The 12,602-nt window shown below is 46.4% G+C and overlaps 1 protein-coding gene across 1 annotated transcript in view; it reads left to right on the top strand.

Moving 5' to 3' along the window:
• The window catches only part of PRKCH (protein kinase C eta), a 185,796-nt gene that overhangs the window by 118,402 nt on the left and 54,792 nt on the right, over positions 1-12,602 (top strand). The window contains exon 10 of the mRNA XM_083166713.1: positions 10,843-10,997. Within this exon, the coding sequence (XP_083022839.1) occupies positions 10,843-10,997 (155 nt within the window). The remainder of the gene's footprint in view (positions 1-10,842; positions 10,998-12,602) is intronic.

Below are 12,602 nucleotides of genomic sequence, written 5' to 3'. Positions count from 1 at the left end.
TTCCATATAGACTGTAGAAGCCAGCTTGTCTGGCTGAAAACAGCATAAACTCACCTGGCTATTGGCAGGAATCCTTAGCTCACACACTTGATCTGGGCTTGAGGGTTCGGCTTGTCTTGATTGACGGGTTGGCTGATTTGAATGACGGTTCAGGATAGGCTGGTTGAGGTCAGAGGTGGAGATTGATGGGGTGATGTTCTTGGTTCCAGAAGATTCTGCCTCTTGCTTCAGGAAACGTTGAGGAGGACTGTTGAGTACAAAGACATTATTGTTAATAACTGTCACCGATATTCTATATTTCCTTCTTATTTCTCTCCTAATCTTTCTATATTCTCTATACCCATCTCTTTTCACCCCAGTTATCTATACTATCACTGCTAACCTATATTCACCACTTTAAATACCTTCCCCTGTTGCTAGCTGTTCTATCCCCTCTATTCTATAATGCCTGCCAGGCCCAAGCGTTCTGTGGGGGCTCCCACTAGATATGCCAGCCTGGATGAGGCTGAGGTTAGGGCTAGGGCTAGGCCTCCTGCGCGCGGCGACGTAAGGGGCTTATCCCCTTCGCCACGCAGGAGAGATGCTGGCGCCAGGGCTCTTTCCCCCTCCCAGGGATTGCCCAGAGTTGATGGGGCTGGTGCCAGGCGTCACGGGGCTCAATCCGCGACGCCGCATGCACCCACTTACAATGGCGACGGGCGGCGGGGGAGATCGCGCGGTGGTCCGTTAGGAGCACCGTCGCTGGTCACTCCTCCCCCCGCCCGAGTAGTCAGCAGGCGCAGGGGGACGCGTTCGGCTGCGGTAACCGCAGCTTACCACGCAGCGGACGGGGAGGGGGATGCCAGGATACATCCTGCTCCGGCTCCCCCTTCACCAGCGCTGCTCTCTTCTCCCCCCGGCCGGCCATGTAGTAAGCGCCGGGCGTCGCGCCCGGCAGCAGTCACCGCGGCGCAAATAAGCGGGGATGTGATGGGTGAGGGGGACGCCGGGATGCAGCCCGGCCCGGCTCCCTCTCCCCTTGGTAAAAATAATGGCAGGCGCGCTGGGGGACGGGATAGACATCCCGTTGCCCCTAGCAACAACAGGGCGCCAGCCAGTAAAGGAGGCAGGGAAAAAAGTGTGCTGCCAAAGGGATCAAGGGGCAACGGTCGGGGGACCGGAGCTCCGAATACAAGCAAGAAAGGGGGTGCAGTGCCTATGAGCACTGGGAGTGGAAAGGCAGCAAGATGTAGAAATGGCCGCAGGGCTGCAGCCAGAGATGCTGAAGAGGGTGTTGCAGGCACTTCAATGCCTGGAGCGCCCTCTGCTGGAGAAAGGGGGAACAGCAGGAGGTCACATAAAAAGGGAGATAATAGCAATGTGGCAGCAGCGCCATCTAGTGGCATTAATTATAATGGCAACCCCAGGGGGAAATTTATTGAGGACATGAGGCATAAGTTAACTTATGCCGAATTTGAAATGTTTAAGTCGGCCGTAGCTACGTGGCAGGATAATGGCGAGGATTCGTCCGAATCTGTATCCTCAAGCGGTAACTCAGGTGAAGTGGATTCGCAAAGCAGCGAATCCGGTCCACAAGAGGAAGCTCCCTTTGCTGTTGCAAGCGGAGAAGGTGAGGCTAGCGACGGGGACCAACAAAGTGATTCTGAAATGAATCCTGTAGAGGGGGTTAGAAATCCTAACGCCAGATCTAGACGGGCAGCGAGGAGAAGGTTGGTCGCGGAGAAGGCTAGGGAAATCAATATGGCGCCACAAGGGGCCAGGACGCAACCGGGTCGCTCATATGCAGACGCGGTTGCAGGGAGGAACACAGAGGGTAACACCGTGTCATTAGACACATCGGCGCTTACATCTATATGCGCAGCGGTGGTGTCGGCAGTGGCTCCTCTGTTAACCACCGGGACAGGTGGGCAGGGGGGAACTGCCCCTTCGGCAACTTTGGAGTCAGTATCTGACCTCATAGCCAAAGCGATAGCTCCGACTATTACTGCGGCGCGAGGGGGAAATGTCATTTCCTCTGCTGAAAGGGTTTCGCCGAATGTTCCACCTGTGATGGGGGTTGTTAACGAACCTCTATTGACAGGTCAAGATTCCACGGAACAAGTCATGGAAGGCCCATCGTCGAGTCGAGGAGGCGGTGAACGTAGAAGAAGAAGGGCAGCATCATCTGATACTGGTGAGTCCACGAATGATCCTGACTGGTCAGAGGAGGATAATGCAGGGTCTAGCAGTGGGGGGTCAGAGGATTCATCAGTAGAGAAGAAAGCTAAGAGGAAAAGATCTGCAAAGTCTCGTAAGAGACGGCGCAGAAATGAGACCTCTGATTCCTCATTGGCATCGACGTCTTCCGAGGATAAGTCATCTTCGGACGGCGTCGCGAGGAGGCGAAGGCGGAAAAGGCGTAGGGAATATAGGTCCCATAGCTCAGGATCCTCTAACGTATCGGTCGAGTCCGATGCGGTCCAATGCGCAAACACCGCTGTTAAGCGGGGTTTGCGTCCTAGGGCTAGGGATAGGATCAGAAAAGGGCGCTATGTTGATATCTTTGCTTTAACAAGCAAAGATAGGCGGGCCCTTCTAGCCGCAAGGAAGAAAGGACCAGCTAGCGAGGATGCCTTTCGTACTTATAATAATTGGGTGAGAGGCATACTTATTTTTGCGGCCTGTTATTTAGAGACACATCCGGATGAGTATGTGAACCTGGTAAGATACCAGTTCCTTATTCATAAACTCTACACCTCTTACGTCGGACCCGGTTGGCGGGTCTATGACGAAGAGTTTAGGAGAAAGCAGCATGGCCGGGAGGTGTACGATTTTGGTAAGAAAGACGTGGAATTATACGGCGAAGTTGCCGAATCGGCTACACCTATTAGGGCTCCTGAGAATAAGGGGTGGGTAAGGCAGTATGGGAGCAGGCCTTACAATAATATTAATAAGGGAAGTAATACGAAACATGGCCATGGTAGGTGCTACTCATTTAATAATGGGCAATGCAACCTGGGTAACCGGTGTCGTTTTCGGCACCTTTGTATCAGATGCGGAGGTCAACACGCAATCAAGGATTGCACAAAACCTCCAACTGGTGGGGGAGGTGGGGCTCAATCCACGACAAAACAAAGCCGCGGTCCAGCGGCACCTGTCGTTGGATAGAGCCCCAACTCCAATTGTATTGGTCAGGATGTTACCATGGCTGGAACGGTATCCGGACAGAGATGGAGCAATATTTTTGCAGTCCGGATTTTCAGAGGGTTTTCAATTACCTGTTTCCGCTCCAATTAGTACGGGTAGTAAGGGAAACTTACGCTCGGCCATGGAACACCCTGACATAATATCACAAAAAGTCGAAGCCGAGGTAAAACTAGGTCGCATGGCAGGCCCGTTTGCAACACCACCAGTTGAGGGACTAATTTTGTCCCCTATTGGGGTGGTGCCCAAAAAAGTTAAGGGAAAGTTCAGGCTGATTCAGCATCTTTCTTGTCCTAGAGGGTCGTCTGTCAATGACGCCATCGATGATGAATTATGCACTGTTAATTATTGTTTATTTGAGGATGCTATAGGCATCATTAAAAAAATTGGTCCTGGTGCTCTCATGTGCAAATTGGATGTTGAATCAGCTTTTAGACTATTACCTTTGCATAAGAACGCATTTCGGTACATGGGATTTAAATTAAATGGGGGCTTTTACATAGATAAATGTTTGCCCATGGGTTGCTCCATTTCATGCGCTTATTTTGAGCGCTTCAGCACATTTTTGCAGTGGTGCCTGCAGGAAGTGTCGGGAGTTGACAGCATTACTCATTATTTGGACGACTTTCTTTTAGTGGGTCCTCCGAATTCTGACCTGTGCCTTAGTTTACTAGAAGCAGCACTTGAGTTATTTAGGGATTTCGGGGTTCCCGTGGCGGGGGAAAAAACCGAGGGACCTACTACTGATTTGGTGTACCTCGGAATTGAAATTGATTCCGATCGAGGTCTGTGTAAACTTCCACTAGATAAAGTACACCGGTTACATGACGAAATAACTTATGCCATCGCGGCTGCTAAGTTAACACTTAGACAGGCTCAATCTTTATTGGGCATGTTTAATTTCGCATGTAGAGTAATACCCATGGGCAAAATATTTTGTAGAAAGCTGCAGCGAGCGACCGTCGGGATTCGCAAACCCCACCATTTTCTACGTCTATCTTCAGAAATGAAGAGGGATCTGAAAGTGTGGGAAATGTTTCTGGATAATTTCAACGGCATATGCATATGGCAAGCTCCAGCCGTTGCAAATGCGGAGTTGGAATTATATACGGACGCAGCAGGATCTTCCGGATTCGGCGCATTTTATGCGGAACGTTGGTGCGCAGAGGCTTGGCCCGAATCTTGGGCACGAGACGGCATGACCAAGAATATGCTATTATTGGAAATATTTCCAATAATGGTCGCCTTAGAGCTCTGGGGCGCGGAATTGGGAAACAGGGAGGTTGTCTTTTGGTGTGATAACTTAGGGGTGGTCCAATCCATTACACAACTAAGGTCAACCTCTCTCCCAGTTTTGCGCATTCTAGCACGGATAGTGTTGATGTGCTTGGCGAACAATATTACGTTGCGAGCCAAGCACGTCCCTGGCGTACTTAATGAAGTAGCAGATGCATTGTCACGTTTCGAATGGGGAAGATTCAGGCAACTTGTGCCGCTAGCCCAGAAGTATGGTGAACAATGTCCATCTTTTTTATGGCAGGTGCCTCTGGAGGGGTAGAGGAGCTGGCCCTGCGGTCGCTAGCGCCAGCAACATTTAGAGCTTATCTGGCCTCATGGGAGCGCTGGAGCGAGTTCTTGCTGGAACAGGGTGGCACAGGTAAGAGCTATAAGCGTCTTATTAATGCCTATGTATGGAGCCTGTACACGGAGGGTAAGTCCAGAAGTTTTGTTGGACGCTCTCTGGCAGGCATATCATTCTTTTTGCGTCTTGGTGGGAAGAGAGACATCACCAAGTCTTTCTTGCTTTCCAGGATGCTAAAGGGATGGGCCAGAGCCAGGCCGGTTTTGCCCGACAGGCGACGGCCGATTGATGCCGGCCTGTTGCGTCGAATCTCGAGGTCCTTAAGAGTGATTTGCTCAAACGATTACGAGGTTCGACTTTTCAGGTTGGCATTTGCCATGGCTTTCCATGGGGCGTTCAGAGTAGGCGAGTTGGTGTCCGCAACCAGGGCATCTCCCTCGCCTATGCTGTTCGGCCACGTCGACGTGCACCACGACGGTTTATGGTGCAAGATTCAGCGCTCAAAGACCGACGTAGCGGGCAGGGGGCAGTGGGTCCATTTGGGTCGGAGTGGCGACCGCCGGATTTGTCCGGTGGCGGCGGCTCTGGCTTACGTGGAGTTGCGGCCTCAATTGCCCGGGGCCTGGCTGATGCACATCGACGGGTCCCCACTTACTAACTTCCAGTTCAGGTCGGTTTTCAGGCGCTGTATATTGCATCAGGGTCTTTCTCCAGCCGACTTTGGGACACACTCTTTTCGTATCGGCGCCGCTTCGGCAGCCGCTGCGGCGGGTTGGTCTCAGGTCGACATACGAGCACTCGGAAGATGGCGGTCTGGTGCATTTAAGCGATACATCAGGCCGACATAATCCAGTGAGCCCATTTGAGGAGTAGCCGCTCGCCCAAACACGCTTTAGTGTTTGAGGGGCCTTGAGGAATTTTTTGTGTTATCACCAGTCTTAAATTAGGCTCTAGCCAACTGGTGGAAGATTTGTGTTTTTTGCCTCAAGTCAAATCGGGTGACCCACCCCCCCCCCTCCCACCGTAGATTAAGGTACAACAGGTAGGGATTATACATAATTCAAGTGGGTCAATAATCAAATTAGTCTTAAATAGATCACCTAAATCACATTCCTAATAGTTATCAACAATTTAATATAGAACTGCAAAATCACCTTTAAGGGAATCTCCCGGGCCCCCCTTTAAAATGTTGCCAGATGTTTGCCATTAATTCAAATTTTCTAACGGTATATATCATTTCAACTTACAGGTCAACGCTTGGACACCAATATGATTTGGATGGTGGGACATTCATTTATTTATTGGTTGTCCTTGTCCCAGGTCACCACGGATACGGAACGTTTCCCTGAGACGCGATTTATCCGTTGGCTGGGGCGTAGAGGTATGAGGTGGTCCGAGTTGAGGGGTCTCTTGGATGAGTCAGTTAGGGCGTTTGGTTACCCAATGTTTGTCATCATCCACTTGGGGGGCAACGACCTCACGCATAATTCCGGTCTCAATATTCGATTTGAGATTAGGAATTTATTGCTGGACCTGATCAGAGAATGGAGATTTTGCCGTTTCTTCTGGTCAGAGATTATACCTAGGAGGGTTTGGAGAGATGCACTCAATCCGGGCGCCATTGATTTGGTACGTAGGCGGATCAATTCCGTAGTCGGCAGGGCTATAGCAACGGAGGGCGGAGTGGTCGTCAGGCACGAGGCCATTTCCTTTAGAAACGAGACCCTGTACAGGCCGGATGGGGTGCATCTCTCTTTAGTCGGGATGGATTTGTTTTTCCAGAATTTAATAGACGCATTGAGAAGTTTAGAGGTTTAGCTGAGGGAGTATTCGAAATTAGGTTGGTGGCGGGTCAGTTCAAGCTGAACTGATATGGCGGAAAGAACGGTAATTAAATTAGAGCTGTATTTACACTTAGATGCTGGTTGATGTCGGGATCTGGGCATCACCGACCCAGGTGGGCCCACATCTGGACCTTAACGATCATCTACTTCGGATAGCGTAAATTCTGGCGGACATTTGTAGTTTAGGGCAGGTGGCCCAATTTTTTGATGACTCGGGCAGAGTGGTGAGCTCTGCCTTAGTGCTATTTGCGAGGTCAGGGGCAGAAGCAGAAGGTCAACCCCCTGGCCTTAAGGGCAATTGGCCCCTTTTGAAAAGTCCGCTTCATAATTGAGCCGTTGTCTTGGACGCTGGCAGGTGGCCGGTCCTTGGCAATTAAGGGCAATTGGCCCTTAGATCCGGAGTTTGTTATTTTTATTACTTTGTTATTTTCCAGCAATGTTATTTATTTTGCATGCCGTTCTTTGCCCGCCACCTTAGTTAGAGCAGGGACATAAATTTTAGTTAGATTCAAATAGGCCGCCCCTGCTCAAAATAAATAAGCCGTCCCCTTTAAGCCCATTCAGTTGTACGCGTCTTTATTTCTTAGATAAGTGGGGTGAGTGTGGATGAATGCCTATGTCTGTGTGGAGTTTAAGACTGTAGAAGCCAGCTTGTCTGGCTGAAAACAGCATAAACTCACCTGGCTATTGGCAGGAATCCTTAGCTCACACACTTGATCTGGGCTTGAGGGTTCGGCTTGTCTTGATTGACGGGTTGGCTGATTTGAATGACGGTTCAGGATAGGCTGGTTGAGGTCAGAGGTGGAGATTGATGGGGTGATGTTCTTGGTTCCAGAAGATTCTGCCTCTTGCTTCAGGAAACGTTGCCCTCCCGCCCGCCCCATTTATTAGTCAGAATTAGTTGTTGAGAAGTCGTTTGCATTATTCGTTTAGTTGTTGTCGGCTTATTTTGTGTTGGCGGAAAGAACGGTAATTAAATTAGAGCTGTATTTACACTTAGATGCTGGTTGATGTCGGGATCTGGGCATCACCGACCCAGGTGGGCCCACATCTGGACCTTAACGATCATCTACTTCGGATAGCGTAAATTCTGGCGGACATTTGTAGTTTAGGGCAGGTGGCCCAATTTTTTGATGACTCGGGCAGAGTGGTGAGCTCTGCCTTAGTGCTATTTGCGAGGTCAGGGGCAGAAGCAGAAGGTCAACCCCCTGGCCTTAAGGGCAATTGGCCCCTTTTGAAAAGTCCGCTTCATAATTGAGCCGTTGTCTTGGACGCTGGCAGGTGGCCGGTCCTTGGCAATTAAGGGCAATTGGCCCTTAGATCCGGAGTTTGTTATTTTTATTACTTTGTTATTTTCCAGCAATGTTATTTATTTTGCATGCCGTTCTTTGCCCGCCACCTTAGTTAGAGCAGGGACATAAATTTTAGTTAGATTCAAATAGGCCGCCCCTGCTCAAAATAAATAAGCCGTCCCCTTTAAGCCCATTCAGTTGTACGCGTCTTTATTTCTTAGATAAGTGGGGTGAGTGTGGATGAATGCCTATGTCTGTGTGGAGTTTATGGATATATGGATATGAACAATAACTAATTAAGATCTCGTAAGTGCAATTGCGCTAAGTACATCTGCCTATCCTACAACAGAGACTTACACATGTTCCAATAGGAGTATGGACAGATCATTAGTAATCTGCCGTATCGAACTCATTGGGTCAGGTTAATCATATGTGTGTGATTTTTTTCATGTTTTTCATATTTATGGCTTATTTTTTAGCTGCTTTTTAATACATTTATTGTGATAATAAAAACCATTGTATTTTCTATGAACAACAGCACTCTCTTTTATCTAGATAATTTGTTGCATATAGTGTTCCAGTAAACTATCCTGGGAGCTGCTTTTTTTCACCCCCTAGGGTGTGTATTCTAATAGACCCCCCTCAACCCAGCATTTAATGTGTTAAAGATGACCATGAGTCGTATTTAATATATAAATTCTTATTCTAAATTGTTCTATTAATTTTGGAACACTCATGACCATTTATTCTTATATCTTCTAGGTCTTGCGCCCAATTTCTTTTTTAGTATAGTATACAGAGCTGACAGCTCGTTCTGTGTGCTGAGCGACAGAGGAGCAGAACGGCCCAACCTACCTTAGCTAGGTCGCCCTACACACATCGGCATGTGTGTAGGGCCCGATTTTCCCGGCGGTGGACAGCTCTCTATACAGGACATTAGGGAAAGCTGCCCACCCGTCAGAGTTGAGCTCCGTAAGAGTGGGGCTAAGCTCTGCATACATTTCCGCACAAAGTCCCTGAGGCTGAACGAGCCTCTGTGTAGCCTAATTACTGTACAACATGGGGATGGGTCAAGACTATCGGTCACGAGAGCCCACCACCACCCAGTGTAGCATAATGTGTTATGCACATACATTTGCAATTATAGACTGTATGTGCATACAGCACATTAGGATGTGCCTAAAGGTGCATACTGTACATTTTTTTTGACCAATTTCATTGAAAGACATTTAGCTTGAACCTAGTGTCCTGGACGAAAGATGTTGACGAAAGACGAAAGATCTAGCTACAGTTTATAGGCTTGTTTTGAAATAATTGAGCTGTTTGCACAGTTGACGAACAACCTTGATGAACAACTGGCGGGTATGCGCATCATCATTTGTCTTTTGTCGCAAACTCACTGAAAGATATTTTGACCAGTTTCGTTCAGAATGGCCAAAATTAACAAAATTGGTCAAAAAAGTTGGTCTATAAAATTATACAGTGTGTATGCACCTTTAGTAGCACAATCAGCTGTTTTGCTCATTAAAATGATAAATAGCACGGCTATACATGCTATGCAATTGTGATTTTATCTGCATAAAACTGAGGCTAATTGTAACAAATGCCCTGCACTGGCGTGTCACTGTTTTAGTTGCTGAAGAAAGTGTACCTGTCTACCCCAGGAGATGGCATCCTTACCCCAATCTGCTCTATCTATATACACACCTCACTTGGCAGCCGGTCAAAGCAACATGGTTGGTGTAGTGGTTAGCATTACTGCTACAGGGCACTGAGGTCATGAGTTCAATTCCTGTTCATGGCAGATCTGTATGGAATGTGTACGTTCTTGTATGGGGTTTCTCCTGGTGCTCCAGGTCCCTACCAAACTAAAAAAATATACTAGTAGATTGATTGGCTGTTGACAAATAAATGAACCCTAGTATTTGTGTCCATGTGATACGGAGTATAGATTGTAATCTCAACGTTGGCAACTCTCCGCTCTATGAAAACTAGTGGAATCTGATGCACTTCCTGACTAATACAATGAAGTCCTGGTGACATCAGTTCATGCCTGAGTGATGTCACTATTTTTACTAAGTTGTTCAGTTGCATTCCTATAGTTTTTATTTATACAACAAAATGGCTTCCTCCAATGTATGAGGGTCCGGTACTTCTTAACCATTTGAGATCCCTATCACTGTGGTGGTTATGTTTATTTGGAATATTGGGGCAGATTTATTAAGCTTGGAGAAGAGATAAACTGGAGATAAAGCGGAGAAAAGGTAAAAGGAGATAAAGCACCAGCCAATCAGCTGTGTTTGAAAAAGACAGTTGGGAGTTGATTGGCTGGTGCTTTATCTCCTTTTACCTTTTTCTCCGCTTTATCTCCAGTTTATCTCTTCTCCAAGCTTAATAAATCTGCCCCATTGTTTGAAATATAGTTTTCACTTAAGTTAATTTATAATGTTTATAATGTTTAATGCAGGCATGTCCAACGTTGGCCTTACAGATGTTGTGAAACTACACATCCCAGCATGCTTTGCCACAGTTATGCTATTAGAGAATGCTAAAACTATTGCAAAGCATGCTGGGATGTGTAGTTTCAAAACATCTGGAGGGCCAACGTTGGACATGCCTGGTTTAATGTAAGATGTTTTAGAAATCTATGTCTGCTAAATTGTGCTCATCATAATACGCAGCAAAGTAGATTTTGTGGGGAGTAACCGAATTTATAGGTTGGCAGCTGGAACCGTAATGTCACTACAGCGTCGTGTTACTTCCTGGTGACTATATAGGCTTCCTATTGGTCCAGCTAAAAAATCTCTGGCCCTACATTGTATGTCTACACTCATGCTGTCATTAAGATGGTGAAATAACGTTGCTGTAAACATGTAACTTCATCTGCAATAGGCAGTATTTATTATATCATCCTTGTATTTGACGATTTTCTCTTCAAAAGGACCGGTTATTTTTCGTGATGGAGTTTGTAAATGGCGGAGACTTGATGTTCCATATCCAGAAGTCTCGGCGGTTTGATGAGGCCCGGGCCTGCTTCTATAGTGCTGAAATCACTTCTGCCCTCATGTTTCTTCATGACAAAGGAGTCATTTATAGGTAAGGAAAGACATTCAGTTCCTCTCCAGTGTCTGTTGATGTAACCAATGTATGTATCTGTGTATTCTTCCCAATGTACATGTGCTTAAAAATATGTTGGTGCTTTGTACATTGTGTTTGTACATTTATGTAAAATAACAGTAGCAAATTAAGTATAGGCTTGTAAAAATTCTGCAGCCACGTTACTTAATGTAGTGGTTCTCAAACGTTCTCGATTTGCGGCACTTTAGACTCTAAGCGTTATTTTTTGCGCCACCCCTACACCATGGGAGGGTAACATTTATCAGTGGATTGCTGTTGGAACCTTGCACACTAATACAGTGTGAGTCATCTGCCATGAAATCTTAGACGTTAATGCCATCATAATTGGACTTGTTTGTACTTCTGTTTGCCAACCTTGGTTTTCCCATCACATGCAGCAGAAGAGAATGAAAGAAATGAATGAAGAGTGGAAGGTGAGGGAGGAGTTGTGTTCCCCCTGCTTACGTGCGTTTCCTCCCACAATCCCAAAAATATACTTGTAGGTTAATTGGCTCCCAACAAAATTTAACAATAGAATGTCTGTCCGTGCGTGTACATGTGGTATGGAAAAGAGTGTCAGCTCCACTGGAGCAGGGACTGATGTGAGTCTTCATATATTCTCTGTAAAGCGCAGCATAATATGTGTTTGCTATATAAATAAGTGGTAATAAATAAGGGGACATTGTATTGTGGCGCATGGTGTAGAACAGGGGAGGCCAGATTCTAGTGTCCCGGGATCTACTTTTAGTTCACATATTTAGCGGAGATCTACCAATGGGCCTGATTCGGAGGTGGCCCATATACTGATATTTAGTTTTGCTATTCCGCATGCATGAAAGTACCGGAAACCCCTTACTGCAGACCCGTAAATCGAACTGTACGATGGCGGGCACAGTGGCACATGGCATTGCTGCCAGTAGAGATGGTAACTGTATATTTCTGCAGATATGAATATATAAGAATCAGCAACTGCACATACATACGTACATACATATGTGCGTACGTACGTACGTACGTACATACATACATACATACATATACATATATATACATACATACATATATACATTCATACACAAACATACATTCATACACAAACCTACATATACATACATATATATATATATATATATATATATATATATATATATATATATATATATATATATACATACATACATACATACATACATACATATTCATATGTTTGCTAGGCTGATAACATACACAACCTACTGAACAGTCTGTATCACTGGAACCATTACCACAGCCCACAGTTATCACTCCTGGGATCGTGCCTATATTATATGCAATTCAGAGTTTAACATCTTCCAAATGTAACACGGAATTAATATCGCTTTTCTTATTTATTTTTTTACTTTCGGTCAGTTATATAATTGTCTGTGATTGGAACCTCTACAGTGTGAATCCTGTTCTACCCCTTTCATATCGCAAAATGCAGGGTCGCACTGGGACTTTGAAATGGTTCAGTCCCGGAGCAACCCTACATTCTACTCTGTTCACATCCATTCAGCAAACTGCCAATATTGCCGGTTCACTGACCTCACCCAGGGGCGTAGCAGA

The sequence above is a fragment of the Crinia signifera genome, chromosome 12 (genome assembly GCF_055691185.1).
Source record: "Crinia signifera chromosome 12, ASM5569118v1, whole genome shotgun sequence".
NCBI classification, from domain to species: Eukaryota; Metazoa; Chordata; class Amphibia; order Anura; family Myobatrachidae; genus Crinia; species Crinia signifera.
The sequence above is the reverse complement of the archived record's forward strand: the minus strand, read 5'-3'. Positions and strand labels throughout refer to the sequence as shown.